Here is a 17,403-nt window from a genome sequence, read left to right as displayed (position 1 = left end):
TTTGCAATCAAAACTTCGGCAAAGCAGCTAATGACCGACGCTATAAATTATTTTAAAATACCTCTTAATACATACGATTTATACGATTAAGACTTTATTGAAAAAAAAATTGTTTTTGAAAAAATTAAATTCTTTTAAATTTGAAGCAAGCATAAATCATACCCTCAAAATATAATACGTTTGTCACGAAAGTTACTTAACTTGACCAAGGTTTCCTGGAAATCGACTTTTATAGCAGTTATTCCACAGATTTGTTATAAAATCTATACATATAAGTACATAGTAACAATTATTGCGCTTACGATGTAATTTGCGTTGCCTAATTGCTTTAATTCATGGTGTTAATTTTGGGTGCAGCAAAGGAGCGTCTTGCACAAGCTTTCAGTCAATGAAAATCTGTTTTAATTGAAAGAAAGCAAAATAAAAAGCAAATGAAGATTTATGATTGAAGAAAGCGGTGTAAACTGATTTGTTTGTTTGACAATAAACGCAATTTTTATTTGTCTAATAAATAACTAAATAGTACATTATGTCATTAAGAGTAAAAATAAAGCTTTTTATGCTGAGCCTGTTCGTGTGTCTGCCAAACGTAGTGATTTTTTTGAAAACCATAGCAAATTGCTCTATTTTACTTTAAAAAACAATTAATTCATGCAAAATCATAGTGCAATGGAAACATTTCTATGGTTACGGTGAAGCACAAGCATATAAACTGCTGTGTTCTGCTTAAGCATATAAGTGAAACTTATTCCGTGACAATCGAGCTAGATAATGTGTCACTTTTATGACCTATGAAAAAAAAAATGTGTAAGGCTTTCGTTTTACAATTGGTCAAAATTAGGGTCTAAAATTTTTAACAAAACTCAAAAATCCAAATATCTAACAGAAATCAAAAACATTTGTGACCAGGAAAAGTTAAAAAAACGAATTGCGAGCACAAAAAAGTTAAATTCAATAACGAAATCCCTTGAATTTAATAGGTATAATAGGTATAAAAAATTTAAAAGTAAACGCAGTAAATTTTTAATGTATTACTGAAATAGTATAAAACAATTTATGATTTTGTGTTCACATGTTCTCCAACTATTTGGAATCATTGCACAATCCTCTTCTACGAAAAAGCCAAAGACAATAATTACAAATTTGTCATAACTCAAATAATACTTGAGTACATAAGGTAATCAAACATTATAGTCCTAAGTGAAGGTCAATTTTACATTACCCACAACTCTTATTACGTCGCTTTCGTCTTCCCCAGCTTCACACAGGAAGGCCACAAGTCGTCCTTCGTACGTATCAAGACATGAATTTTCATGATTATATTCTTCTTCCTCCCAAATCAGTTTTCTATTTTCAATTTTGAAAGAAAATCGTTTACTATCCAATTTGACTTTATCCAAACCTTCTGGACAGGTTTTTCCATGGATGATATTAGTTGGTTGAACACCTGTCAGTTCACTGAATGTCGTAGATGTGTCAGTTACACAATTTGTAGACTTGTTTGCAAAACTCAAACTTTCGTTATCTTCACAACATTTTCTTAAGCAGTCATTTTCACAAAGGGCACTAATCGAAATTAGTAAAAACTGATTTATTATCAAAAACGCGTATTTAAACTTAACAGACATTTTATGTGGTGCCTAATCACTAACATTCACTCGAGGAGTATGAGAAAAGGTAATAACGGGTAAGATTAGATAAGATTCGACTAAAAATTCTCCGTTAGAGGAAGCTCCGTTGCGAAAAGGATACTGGCTCGCAGTTTAACGTAGTCGCCGATTCACTGCATTGTTGTATAAATATTTGGGTAATGGTAATTGATTTTTGGCGGTTAACGAAAGCCCAGAAAAGAAAACACACGATTATATACTTAATCAGTTTTTTTCATATAAGAAAATAGGTATTACGCATATTTATTTTTGTAGCAGTTACTACTGAACTGTTTATTTATAAAGGTAGGTACTTATAACATGTTTCAATGCAAGATAAAACAACCTACAGGCTTCATAAGGTTTTTAATTTTTTTAAGTATAATCTCTAGTCTAGGGCTTTATGGTTTTATTTAAACTTGATAAGCATACATTTTTTATTTTTCATAAACTTAAATATTTGTCGCACATATTTTCAAATTATTTCAAATTTACAAAAATAAAAAGCAGAGGTACTTTGTTACAAATTTGTAACATTTTCTTATGACTTCACATACAAGTTCTACGAATAGTGAACTTAAACAGGAAGCATAATATTTGTTTTATTTATCTCCAGAATATTGCATATGGGATGTGTCAGATTTGAAACGAGGTTAGTGCCTTTACAATTGGTTGAAAATAAGAAATAACAGCTATTTATTGTATAAGAGAATAAAGACGGATTTTATACTTTTCGTTACTGTGGTGTTTTAATAATGATAGTTTTTTACATAAAATTAGTAAAATTAATATAATGTAATAATATACCTACCTAACTAAGTAGTAAGTAAATGTTTTTCTAATTAAAACTGGAGTAGCTATTTATTGTAAAAATATAATACATGGCGCAATGTAAGCATTAACGTAATCAATATTTATGTCAGGATTTATTTATAATTATAGTGGAGAACACAGTAATTTGGCAGTTTACATCTAAATTTAAAACAAAGTTATTAAAATAAACAAATTCCAAAACAATATCTTCTATTTGTTATTATTTCAATTTTTGGACAATTAGGTATAATACTGTAGCTCTATTTGTTTCATCAGGAATCTAATCTTTTATATCCATCTCATTATTTAAATTTAGAATGTCACTATGTTTTCACAAAACTGATTTTATCGATTGGGATTTGTGATTATTCTGTTTTGAAACAAAAATGTGTTTTATGCGTACACGATTACATTATTTGCTTATTAGGTCTGGTAATCGCAGCAGTAAGTAGATAAGAGTTGTGGCTAAATCGTTAAATAACTTAAATAAATAAAAGCTGCTAGGGCTATCTATCATAATTATCATGTCAATGATATGAATATAGATGTCAAATAGGGTAATATTATTGTGTAGTGAAAAATTTTAGCACAGAGTGACAATTTAAACATTTATGTAAACCGCATTTAATTTATACAGTCTGTCCGGAAAGTGACGCACCACCTTGAAAGAGGATAATTTGGTGGTCTTTTAGAATACCAAAATAATATTAAAAAAAAAATTATACATTCTCTGTTTTCGCGGTAGGGCCAAAATAAAATTAGGAAAATGGCAACACTGATGGACATTGTTGGTTCAAAAATCTTGTTAATAGTTTTCAGCCATTTGTACAAGATTTTTCCGATTTTTTGCACCATGCCTTTGCGACAAATGTCCTTTAAGTATCAAATTCATTTGAAAGTGAAATTATTTCGACATTAAACTTTTACTCTTCAATTCATCATATTTCGAAAAATTGAAGACATGGTTTTTTTAAACATTGTGGTGGTGCGCGACTTTCCGGACACCAGTATCTAGTTATGATAAATGTATTAATCTTATCACAAACAACTAAACTGGCAATTTTATAGCATTAAGCTGTTTGGTAAAAGCTTTGTTCGAAAAGATATTTATTTATCGATACTTTCTGAGGAAATAATTTATGAGTGTTCCGTGAATTTTTTTTTAGTTTTGTGCAATTCATTCCTTTCTACAGCGATTGAAAGACAAAATAATTATAAATAACTGACTTACATAAATTTAGCCAGTCAAAGACAAATAATTCTTATTTTGCAACGCACCGAAATTATGATTCAAAATCTAAGAAAAGCTTTATTCGGACCACTTGAAACATGTCTTGTTCGATGTTTATTTGATCATTTTGTTAAAAATAGATTTCTTTATTTTCATTTAACACAAGCATTGTGCCCATGTTGGCGCTCTCAGTTAAAAAATGACGAGCCGTGACGCGACCTCTTTAGATTGATTGGTATCTTTGATTTATTTGAATTATTTTACCAGCAATTAAAATCGGATATTACTGATTACAACAAAAATTAAAAAAAAATATACTTAAATGTGTGTCCTGTTATGGTGTTAGTGGTTGTGGTGTTAGTCTTTCAAAACATTTACCGAATTTAAGTATTACCTGTACAGGATGTTCGGAACCAGAGGACTTTATCCGAATAGGGGACCCAAATAAACGCAAAAGACGTTTGCATATCTTCTTGAAATTCTAAACAGAAGTCATCTTTTGCAAACCATTTCGAAATGTTGTTGAACGAATACACAAGAGTGTTATTTTTTACAATCTTGAACCTATCTTTGGAAATTTCCGCTTTTTGTTTTCCAATGGCATTGTGGGTTTCAAGATCTATATAACAGATTTTCTCGTGGGGCAGGTGGACATTTTGATTTACATTAATACATGATCTATTACTAAGGGAAAAAACAGACCATTCAGGACAACACTTATTGATACAGTCAAAAGAATATTTCACCAAATCAACACATACCGAAGCAGTAAAATTTGTCGAATTTATTTTGTCGACACAAAAATCTTCGTTTTTGAAATAGACGGTTTGATTGTTGAATGTATATTGAAGTGAGTTATTTTGAGTAATTCGGAACTGGTTGTTGCACAATTTTAAGGATGTTCTAGTCTTACTCTTGCAAAAATTTTGGCGATGGGGGCAGAGGTTCGGTAGCGACAACTCTTTTTTGCAATTCGGATTCTTCTTTGATAAAACTTGCTGATTAGTAGTGTCTGTTTCCTCACCTATCAGAAATTGTGTCTCAACATCCCTGGTACAGATAAATGCAGTCACTTTTTCAAAATTGTCAATAAATTCGAGACAGTAATCTTCTCGTTCGTAAAGATCTGTACCGTTAAATACAAGCATGTTATCTTTATTTCCAAGTATCTCATAAGAATCATCGGGAATGAGCATTGGAATCTTTGAGTTCCTGCATTTTCCTTCGTATGCCAAACAAACATTGTTGTATGACTCAATCGTTTTGTTCGCACTATCACACTTTTTACTTTGAGTTGATAAAATTAATCCGTTGTCACAACATTTTCTTATACAATTTGTATTGGTATGGTCACTAGTCACAAAACAAATAGAAATCGTAACGAGAAATTGATAGATAACGACCGGAGCGAAATTCATTGTGCGTAAAAATGACGACGATACTTTTAAAACACTGGAAGATCGTTCACTCATCAAGAGCTTTGTTCGAGCAAAGTCGTTTGTTTATTTTATCGCGAATATATCTAATATATCTAATCCGAACTTATTGCTGCAATATTTGCTAATTTAGGGAATTTATGTTTGCCGTTAATTTTCTTGTTAGCTTTACTAATTAAAAGAGCTTTTTGATCAATAATCATCGCAAAAACTATAATGAAACATATCGAATGTCTTCGATTTTTATACTCAGTTGTTCCATGTCATCAAATTAATATCAGAACTGTAAAATAATTGAATGAACATTATTCCAGGAAAACAGTTTTTTTAACTTTTCCTGATAAATGATTTTATAGATTGTATTGTATCCAAATTTGAATTTTTAAGAGATTTCACTTTGGTAGAATAATAAATGTTGCCATCAATACCTATATACATCATGGTGGGATTTTCTTCTGAAGCCGAAATTTCTTCCATTGAGACACACAACAGAGCTAAATCGGTAAGACCTTTCTGGCGATCATAAATTTTCTCTAGACAAAATTCATCAAAAAGTAACGGCTCATCCAGTTCTGTTGAATGAAGACGTCCATCCGGTTGAAGACTAAAATTATTGATCACTACCGAATTTTCACACTTCTTATTGGGTACAATTTCAAATTTGGTTTTTGGGGAATTGTAAGTATTTATAAAATAATTTAAATTTTGATGTGCCGAAGAGGGCAATGGTTTGCACTTGCGATCTATAAACACTTCGTTTTGTCCACAACATTTTGGTACGCATGATTGTTTACTGTTGCACTTGCAGTGAACTAAGGAAAATAACACAAACACTGTGTAAAGTAACGCTTTAAATATCATGATGAACTAAAGTTAAAATTAAAATAGAGGAGGAAATGATAAGTGATAAGATAGAAGTGGTGTAATATAATAGGGACAGATAAGATTTGTCATATTTTTCCAAAAAACGGTTAAAACGGTTAAGATAAATAAACATTTAGAGTTTTAATGAATGGCAAAATTGTTTGCGGTAAGCTACACAATAGATAATTTATTTTTTAATAAAGTGGTATAGCCATTCAAAAAAGGTAGAAAAGTCTAAAACTGGAAATTTAGAATTTAAAGATATGTCACAGTCCCGCGTTCTTGTATTACTGGTTGCACGACAATATAAAATTGTAATCAGTTTATTCAGTGTTTTTGCTCGTGTTTTTTTTATGATAGAAAGTTCTTTATGTATTTTAGTGAATGAATGTGGATAAATCTGTTTCTTAAAGTATTTTTCGCGCACTATCGGGAGATTAAAATTACTAGTTTTTACATATATACCTAGTAAATTAAAAAAATGACCCTTTTGAATGGACCGAAAGTTCATGCACACTTAATCCGAAATAAGTTTTAACTCAAATTAAAATTATCAATTTAATGGTGCGAAGATTCGTATGACGCCATTTATTTTTTATTCAAATGAAATGTTTAAAAAATAATAAAACAAATTGCATAAGTACCTACAGGTGTCTCAGAACCTGTGACCAAGAGAAAAAAGATTTATGGAGGCCACAGGAGGCCAAAATTTCGAAACAAAATTTTTTTAGCTCAAAAAATAATCGAGTTAAGATGAAAAAACGGTAGCCAATCCCGAAGCTGAACACAATTTGAAAATCGGTTACTATGGACACATACTACTATCATCCATTGATTAAGTGAACATTACTCTCTTGCTGCCTAGGAAAGTTGGATGGCCTTTTTCTCCACCTTTAAAGTAAACTTTCGGGGTTAGTTGTTATCTTTTTTCCTTTCTAGAATACTTATTAAACTTAACCAATTTTTGTTTTCAAAATTTATTATCTGTATTGCTGTCGGTACCTCTCCTTGTTCTCAGGGTCATTGAGTTCTGAGACAGCCTGTATAGCTCTATTTTCATCGCATTGTTTAAACATTCACAAATTATTGTGTAAGTATAAATTTTAAATAAATCATTAAATTCAGAAACACAAACCAATACTAATAATAATAATAATAATCAATAAACTCCAAATTATTATAGTTTTTTTAACAGTCTATAAAAAAAATTCAGAAAAAAATGTAAATGACTTTTGTAGCTCGGGCTTTAAAGAATTCTTTGCACGAATTTTAAAATTTCTGACATCTCTTTTCTCACCTGGAAACGTTTGCACAGGATCATCCTTAGAACAGACAAAAGCGGTCACATTTTCTAAATTGTCAATAAATTCTAGACAATAATCTTCTTTTTTAAAAAAAGATCCACCAGTACGATACGCAAGGATGCCATTATCAAGAATCTCGTATGAATTTTCAGGAATTTCAAGTGGAACCTTTGAATTCTTGCACTTTCCCGTGTGAACCAAACAATTTGTCTGATAAGACTCTACAGTGTGGTTTCCACTGACGCACTTTTTATTATAAGAAGATAAAATAAATTCTTTTTCACAACACTTTCTAATACACTTTGTTTCTACATCCTTATCAATCACAAAAGAGTAACAAACGGATGCAATGAAGAAATAATAAATGAGAACCGACAAGAATTTATGCATTTTGGCTGCATTCAGGAGAAGATCTATAACTTACTAAAGGAACCAACTTGTGAAAAGTCGTTTGTTTGAGAACAAATACACCAAACGAATAGAATTGAATTTTATTATTAGAAATGATGATATACGATGGAGTTCCCGGGAAGAGCAAAATTGTTTTGATTGGATACATGTCCTCTTTCTTTTTATACAAATTTTCTATTTAGATCTCATTTTTAAGGTTATCTATCCGAGTTGGACCTTAGTTAGGCGTTTCGAATGACTAAAACGAACGTACAAAATAAAAATTGCTAATAGACTAAGTACTGGAGATCACACAAATCTAAATCTAAGCATATGATTTATATGATAACTATATGGGGTATTCCACACTAAATCGACCACTTTTGACCACGACCCTTTCCGATTTGGCTGAAAGTTTTTTTACCCAATCCAAAAAAAGTTGAAATGGCTTTTCAGAACAAAAACTTACGCAGAGCCTCCTTTTATCAGAAATTTTTTTGTTCATATGATATTTTACACTTTGAAATTTTTACGTGAAAATAAAGGATATACAACCAAGACTCCCAAATCCGAATCCCCCAATATCCGAATAACTCTATAATCCGAACGGGTTCCAGACTCCCCTGCTTACCCCCACGTGATCGATTATGGGTCAGTTGTTTTGTTTCAGTGTGTCGGTATTTTATTCACGAGTAGACATTATACAGGGTGTCCCAGAACTCATGCCTAGCCGAAAACCGGGGATATCGGGAAAAGGTGTGAATGTGTAAATTGCTGAAAAAAAAGTTCCAGCTCCAACAGAAACTGAGAAAAGACATGACAAAGTTGACCAATGACAAGGCCGCGTGGAGATGGTCTGGAGGATACACTGGCGTGTTGCTAAGAAACCAGTTTAAATTTTTTGGAGTGTGAAACGGCGTTTCTTTTGGTTTCCCTTGCTTGCTGGTTTCCTAGTTGGTGTTTGATGGTAACAAATATCCTAAAACGGTTTAGGAGTACTCGGCGGTAGAATGCCTCGAAATGCGTCTTATTTTTGCAGAGTGCTATCGAAATTAGTATTAGCAGCAAGAACGTACCGAGGACGTTTTCCAGGTCGTGATTATTATCCGGACAGCAAAACGATTCTTAGTGTTGTTTCTTGGGCTGGCCACACTGATCAGTTATTAACAGATCGGCGCGAAGTTGGTGGAGCACCAAGACAGGCCAGAACTGTTGAAAATGAAGAAGCCGTTTTGGAAGCGGTTGATGAACACTCCACGCAAAGTATCTGAACTGTGGCACGCCAGTTAGAAATCGGAAAATCTTCTGTACAAAAAATTCTCGCCACAGATCATCGGCACCCGTACCATGTCAAAGTTTGGTTAGAAGAGCTCATCTGTGTGTCCAAAATAATGGTGGTTTGTTCAAGCATTTGATTTAACCATTACACCATGCCTTGTTCTGTTTCTTGTTGTAATAAAAATGTTCTTTTTAGAACCGTCATTGTGTGGTTTTTGTCTGTCAAATTGACATTAGATGTCAGTTATAAAAATGTAGTGGACCAAATCAATTTTCCTTTTTAGGATTTAATTATGAAACCTAGCAACGTTAATATTATTTGTGCTTGAGCGTCTGGGATTGGTCATTTTCGTTAAGCAATTTCTCAATTTTAATGCACATCAGGACAAAACAAATTGCATTTTTGGCGTCCTGATTGCTGTCGGCATCCGCCCTTTTTCGGCTAGGCGTGAGTTCTGGGACACCTGTATAATTTTGGCCCCGTGAAAACATAACACTTTCACTTGGGCGAGAAAGCAAAAAATTTGGACTTAAATAGTCAAAAACAAATAGCTTCTGAAGCAATCAAGAATTTGAATATTACAATCCAGTGGGCTGAAGAAAACTCCAAAGACAGTACGGAAATAATGTTGCATCGCGCATAAATTCCATGAAACATATTAGACATAATAAACTAAATGCAATAAAAACTGTTCATAGGAATACCAAAAATCTATCCAAGAAAAACTTTTGTAATCTGAACGATCTCGCAATTCGAACGATCCCTTTCCCCAATCTGTTCGGATTTGAGAGTCTCGACGGTATCGTAAAAAATGTTTAAAACAAAAATTAAAATTAAATTCTTCATAATGATCTCCAAAAAATATATCGGAATTATACTCGGAATAATCAGCTTTAATTTACAGGTTGTTAAGAACCTAAGTTAGCTCGAAATATTGTTGAGTAAACATAACTTCGTTTCCAATTATGTTTTATTCTAAGCTTTCGTTCAAAGACTGACAAACTCCTACGTATTTTGAAGTAGGACACAGACGCATTACGATTATTACGAACAAACGTTAACACCCCACATCATTTTTATCGTGTTTTTTGTGGTATATACTAGATAAACACGCATTGTAATCAATTAAAGTCACTCTAATAAATTAAATTGCCAATGAATGTCCGGATAAACGAATAAAAGTTAATAGGCATAAAAATAAAAGAACTTGATGAACTAGACATTGAAGTATGCAATTCAATTACCTATAGATTTATACCATTCCACTTCTTCAGGTGTTTTAAAACATACCAGCGCCGATAAAACTCCATCATCTTCATCGTTAAGTGAAAAGTTTTCCAAACAATATTCTTCCGGTTTAAATGAAAATCTTTCTGGGTCTATCGTTGGAGCGTACAAGTTTCCATTTGATTGAACATAAAGAGGATCTACTGTTCTGTTGGTTCCCACGAAAAAATACTCGTGTTTGCAGTATCTACTGTAGATTAAGTAAAAGGCAGTGGAATTTTGCACGGACGTCTCTTTAGTACCCTCGTAGATATCATAAAAGAATGTGGTGTTTGTTTTCACACACCCTGATTCTAGAGACATTTTTTCGTTAGGACCGCAACATTTACGAACACAAGGCTTGACGTTGCATACACACCCAAGTTCGCTCCCATTGTGGTAAAAATAATTTTCATTTGAATAACTAATATCATCTATAATTATAATACCACTTTTTTTAACACCATTTGTTATATCCACTGTAAGTTCCAACGGACATGGTTTATTTGTTGTATGGATTACCGAGCTTGCTAATCTCACGTAAACTAATAACAGGGACAATACACAGACAAACATGTTGTTTTCGTGTAGCTTATATGATTTCCGCACTCATACTGCAAACGTTTCAGGCTTAAACCACGTTACTGGAAAATATCATTAACATGTTCTCCCTCTAAAATTAGATGGGTGAAACTTTGTTTAAGTAAGCTTTGCTAATGTTACAAGAACATTGTCTAAATTTAATTAGGTGTGGTCTAATTTAATAAGCAAGCTGAGTATCGGATGTGAAGATGATTAGTGATGTGATAATTGATGGAGATTCGATAAAATTAGAATTCTGTTTTTAGAATCGATAAGAAATTTGAGTCAACATAAAGGACATTTTCCTAAATTTCGTAGTTTATGTTTCATTTTTAGGATAAAAGGAGTTCCAAAAACAATAAATCACTATTGAAGTTCGAGAAGTCAACCCCATTAAAATTAGAAAAAGCTGCAAAATTAAACAATTCTAAAGACTGATTTATCGTTAAAGTCAAATTGTGTTCACGAATTCGAAGGTTAAATGAAAATATTTACTTTTACTGCCGTTTCAGGTATGTATTATACATATAACCAACTTTTGTTTAGAAGATATATTAAGAAAAAATACAAATCAGATTTCTACACATGCAATTAGACCTAAAATACAAAATCTCAAAAAGAACCACAGGATCAGGCACAGAACGAAAAAGGAAATAAAAATTCGGTAGATAGAAGACGTAGATAAGAAAATCTAGAAATTGGATTTTGTATAAGTACCTAAAAATAAATCAATCAGAATTAAAGTGATAGACCTAAACAGATTGTTATCAAAGGACTAAAATGAAGATAACTCACGAAAAAAAAAGTGAAGGGGATACATCAATAGAAGAGCTGAAGCTTTCAACGGCATGAAAAGCAATAAATTCTAGCTCTAGAGGTATATCGATTGAACTCATAAAGCATGCTTCAACATGTGTGCGAACTAATAAGTGATGTTACACTGTTTTGTCACGCATAGATAATTAAATGTTTAAGGGGATATTACAACTTCTTTTTTTACCAATCTTCAAAATTTTTATTTTTTTTTAAATTGATACCTTTATAATTCCACTTGATTTATTATTTTGGCAGGCTTTTCTATCTATTTATGCAGCGTTTTAGTTCTTTATAGTTAGATAACAAATTAAATACTTAAACAACAATCATTAAAGCAGTTTTCTGAAACTGAAGAAATGTCTACAACAAAACAGCACTTTGCAAATTAGGTGAAACTAAACAATAAAAATATGCAGAAAAACGAATTTACCTTGCGACTATAAATAATTGTAATTAAGAGAAAATTTATAAAAAGATCCACTGATAAACACAACAGTCATGCAAACAAAAATTTGTCAAACATATTTTTAGTTTTGCCTCAATTTTTTTATAAACGAAATTCAGGTTACAAATAGGTATATTTCGGTTCTGACTAATTATTTTAAGTTCTAATACTACATACGTTGTCAAACAACATTTTAACGATTCATAATAACACAAAAAATTAGGACAAGATTTTTAGTTTAAGGCAATTAATTAAAAAAAAAGTCAGTCTTGCTTTATATAAATTTTCGTGTACCTACTTAGTAATTTTATAACAAATTAATATCGAACCCACCTGTAGAAATCAAACGATGAGATGTCACATTTGTCATGAAATCATGTTCTTCCAGACACAGAAGGACAGAAACTGTTTCTTCCATGTTCAAATTTGGAATATCAAAAGTTTCAATGCAATAGTCTTCAGGATTTCGCATGCTTCTATCAAAGTGAGGTAAATACAATGATCCATTTGATTGCAAATAAAACTGATCTGTGAATACCGCGTGTGGTCTTAAAAGAGTCCTGTTTTTACTTTTACATTTTTTGTTATGAATGTAAAATACATCAGGTGTGAAATTTGTGGACGTAATTCCGTCGTAAAATACGAACGACGTGGTTGAATTTCTAGAAGAACAACGTCTATTGACCATAATCTCTCCACTTTTACAACACTTCCGAACACATGTTTTAATGTTACAAACACAGCCAAAAGTGGTGTGATTTGCAACAAAATAATCTTCTTTTGAAAATATTATATCGTCTTTTATGATGGAATTTCCACTGTGGACATTTCCTGTTATATTGATTGCTAGCACTTTAGGGCACGGCAATTGTTCACTTTGAGCATAACAGAGAGATGCAACTAGGACAATTATATAAAACACCGTCATGTTAATTGATAGCACTCTTATCAAATACTGATTATAATGATGAATATAATAATGATTCGTTTATAGTTATTTGTCGTCACAGTGCGTGACCACAACAGGAAGGCAGGGTTTCCCTTCTATGTCGTCAGGTGATTATGTTTAAAATCGAGCTTTCTTTCTACACTGACAGACACTTAAGCAAAAACTGATTTGATGGAAAAAAATCTCGATTATGAGCCTCAGGTTAATGTTGTGTCCATATTACGCGCGGAAATGTTTGGAGACAGAAGTTTGCTCAGAGGTAATCAACCTAAAAAGTTTGTGTGTGAAATCGATCACACTTTTTTTTTTGCATTGCATTTTTGATATAAAAATCTGATTGTTTGAAATTTTTTTATACTGTAAAGAAATGGTATGTTCGATCAAGAAAATGAGTCAATTTTATATTACATATTTATTTAAATAGAGTAATGTCACTGATCTCTTTATTATAACCAATAGAGTTTTAAATGGCTGTAGGTGACGAAAACTTTACAATTAAATTGTGGTTAGACTCCCGTTACATTGCCGTTTTTGATTGAGTCATATAACCTGCAATAATAGGTATATGCAGTTGTACTTAGAACCCTACAAGATAGACCATTTTAAAATTTTAAAAATGTCTTTCCAAAATCTAATTAAAGGTACATACATACTAGCACATTTTAAGTCTATTTATATTATAAATTGTAAGTGTGTTGAAAGTAATTCCCTCTCCCTTTACATTTTATTGACTTTTAAATTTATCTCCGAAACCATATAACAATATAATCTAAGCTTAATTTATCATTTTAGACTGTTGTAAAAGTGGGATTATATTTATGTATTTTTAGATAATCATGTACCGTATGGTCAGATTTGCTCAAGGTAAAATTTACGCGTATTGCTTGCAATGACCTAAAAAAATATCGTTATTTATTTAAGATAATACATACAGGATATTCCAGAACGGTCGCACTTCTTTATAGTGAGGAATTCTCCATCAAAATCTGAGTTGATTGTCGTCGTTTCGCCCAATGTTTAGGCTCTCACAATTTTTTAGTCACAAGCACTATAAGTTGGCCAACCACAGCCCATAAATCGCTAAATAGCATTTTGTTGCTACGTTACCTGCAAAAAATTTTTCTTAAATTGAACAAAGAAGCGCTGGGAATGGCCAACTTTAAATGCTTGCATACTAAAAATGCCTGAAGATTGTGCGATACGGCAATCAACTCAGATTTTGATGAAGAATTTTTTATTAAAAGGAAGTGCGAGCGTTCTGGGACACCTGTATACATACCAAACATTACTAATTAAAGGGTTTGTACGGTATCTTTAAATATTTGGTTAAATGTTTGCATTCATTCCCCATTCCCATTCCTTCCTGTTTGTTTCAATTTCGCTTACAAAAAATAAATTGTATCTACTATATAGGTGTCCCAGAACTCGTGACCCAGAGGAAACAGGCACATGCAGACAGCTACATATACAAAGCCATAATTTGAAAATGAAAAATGTTAACGACTAAAGATAATCGAGTTAAGACGAAAATGCGCAAGCAAAACCATTCTTTTTGGTAACCTCAATATTTGTTACTTTTGATGAAAACAAATTATTATCAACCACAAGAAAATGATTTGGGTTGTAATACCGATGATTCATAAAAACTTTAGGTTTTTCTGGTAGTTTTTTCCATCCTATCTTACCTTTATCATCATTATCAATTTTTTGTAACCGCTATGTAATTTAGAAGTGAATCCAAAATATCCCTGCAGGACATTTCATTTCGATTATTAAATTATTAAAAAATGTCTACCGCACTAAAAACACTTTGATATATTTAAATGTTGTGTTTTAAATTTAAATTGTGTCCATAATATTGAAAAAAAAAGTAAAATTAATTATAAGAGAATGGATATTTATTAATTTTGTATGTTCACTTATCAAATTTTGCAAAAAAATATGTATGTCACTGTAAAAAGCGGGCTATTTTACCCTCAGGTACCTCAGTTAACCAGGTAGAAATGTTAAAAAGCAGCAATTTATCAATATGAATATTAATATCATTTTTTAACTTATATGCCATCTTAAAACTTACCAAAACCTTTAATAGCGCTTGAAACAACATTCAAGTTTTGCACATCTTCTTCCAAAACACAAAGATTGGCGGAAATTTTTCCGTTCAGTCGCCTAGCAGGATCAGTAAAAGAATCTACACAATAATGCTCGGGATCTCGCATTTTTTTCCGTGACTGAAAATTCGCTAAATATATAGATCCGTTTTCTTGTATGTAAAATAAATCTGTTTTGTAGAGGTGTGGTTCCAAAAGCATACTTCCATTTGCACACTTTTTATTATGAAACACGTGGTGTTTTGTTAATGAATTTATCATACTTGTGCCGTTATGAATTAAAACGGGTATACGAGAATTATTTGTTTCTTTACATTCGTAATTTACCATGTGTTCATTTAAAGCACAACACTTTCTTAAACAAGGTTTTCGAATATTGCAGATGCAACCATAAATAGTCCCATTTTGTTCGTAATAATTTTTCTCATCGTAAAGTACACCATCGTGTGTGATGACACTTTCTTCACGCAATCCATTTGTTATATTCACTGTTAGTTCTTCAGGGCACGGAATTTTTAAGGAACTCGCGATTTGAATTAGCATCACAATTAAAAGTAGATTCATAGTTGCTAACATTAACGCACTAAATGCGGTTTATATAAAATTTCAAACCTTTATCAATCAAACAGCGGAAGAAATGACTCAGATGCCTTGATTTTCCCGTGGTTATGTTACACGTTTTTCTTTAATAAAATTGCATAATTAATCTTTTCTTTGTTTCGAATTCGTACTGAGTTTTGCTGCGGATTTATAATGATTTTATACCGACCTGTATTAATTTAAGGGGGAATTAAAGTTCGTAGGTAATTTATCACAATTGTTTTGTTAGTCCCACACTTACCATGTTTTTTCATGGATCTGGCAGCAGTATCTTCTATATCTATATCTTCATTGAAAACACAAATATTCACGGTAAACGTCCTATTCATAGCCCGTTCCTCCTCAGTGAAACTGTCGAAACAATAATGCTCAGGATTGCGCATTTGGTTATTGTCAAAATTCGGTAAGTATATCGAGCCGTTTTCTTGGACATAAAACAAGTCTGAATCGTACAAATGTGGCTCTAATGTCATTTTCAAACCACCTCCACAATTATTGTTATGAAAGATGTGATGTTTTAATAAAGAATCTGTCTTGTTAGCCCCGTTGTGTGTTGGAACAGTCACACTACCATTTTTCCTTTCTTCACATTTTCTATTTACCACTTCTTCACTTAAACCACAACACTTCCTTAAACAGGGTTTTCGAATATTACAGATGCATCCATAGATGGTGTCATTTTTTTCGTAATAGTTTCGTTCGTCATAATTTACACCGTCGTGGGTAATAACGTTACCATTGCGCAGTCCATTTGTTATATTGACTGTTAATCCTTCAGGACATGGAGTTTTTAAGCACCATACAGTATAAATGATTAAGGAAATAAAAAATATATGAAGATTCATTGTTTCTATCACACAGATAAGCACCAACTGTGGATTGTTTAAACAATTCGTTGGTTTATCAACCACAGGAAGAAGTTTGATATTTTATGATTCATTTAGATTCTTACGAGTTCTCCTAAACAACCTCAAACTACAACGCAAAATACATTTTTATAGCTTTTGTGAATACTTGTTTTTGATTTTACAGATTTTAAATATGTATCTATTAATTCATTTGTGGACCACGCTGCATATTTAGTGAAAAAACATATTTGATAGGTGTAAAATTTTTGAAATCGAATTACATCTTAAAACCAGCTGTTTCCTATTATGTCATCTAATATACAAGTGTCCCAGATCTGGCGCCCCATAGAGAAAGAGCTTATGGAGGCAACAATTCTGAACCAAAATTTTAAAACTAAAACTTTTTAACTCAAAAAATAATCGAGATAAGACGAAAAAACGGTATCCAATCCCGAAGCTGAACAAAATTTGAAAATCGGTAACTGTGGACACATTCTATCGTCCATTGGTCAGATGAACATTACAATCTCGTTGCCTAGGAAATTGGGATGACCTTTTACTCCATATAAGCTTTCGAGATTGGTTTTTAATTTTTTATCCGTTCTCGAATATTATTAAACTTTATCAATTTTTGTCAATTCTACCATTTGTATTGCTGTCGGCACCCTTCCCTGCTCTCTGGTTTATGAGTTCTGGGACACCTGTATATGTATATTACCAAAATCTGTTGATATGAAGCGTTATATGTAAGCGGTATAAGCGATATGTTATAATGTGGTAACGTAGCGTTACTGAAACTTGTTGCAAACTAATATAATGA

General features: G+C 32.0%; 1 protein-coding gene across 3 annotated transcripts in view; it reads right to left on the bottom strand.

Moving 5' to 3' along the window:
• LOC148178969 (G protein-coupled receptor Mth2-like) overlaps positions 1–17,403 on the bottom strand; it is a 29,897-nt gene that overhangs the window by 10,349 nt on the left and 2,145 nt on the right. The window contains exon 1 of one of the 3 annotated variants that reach the window (XM_088050578.1): positions 10,211–10,823. The exons of the other annotated variants lie outside the window; for them this stretch is intronic. Coding sequence (XP_087906704.1) covers positions 10,211–10,808 — 598 coding nt within the window. The 5' untranslated portion in view covers positions 10,809–10,823. Of the gene's footprint in view, positions 1–10,210; positions 10,824–17,403 lie in introns of those variants that run through there. 3 annotated transcript variants of the gene reach the window in all.

Source organism: Gnatocerus cornutus, chromosome 2 (genome assembly GCF_029298725.1).
Source record: "Gnatocerus cornutus isolate USDA-ARS CGAHR chromosome 2, icGnaCorn1.1, whole genome shotgun sequence".
In the NCBI taxonomy this organism is placed as follows: domain Eukaryota; kingdom Metazoa; phylum Arthropoda; class Insecta; order Coleoptera; family Tenebrionidae; genus Gnatocerus; species Gnatocerus cornutus.
The sequence above is the reverse complement of the archived record's forward strand: the minus strand, read 5'-3'. Positions and strand labels throughout refer to the sequence as shown.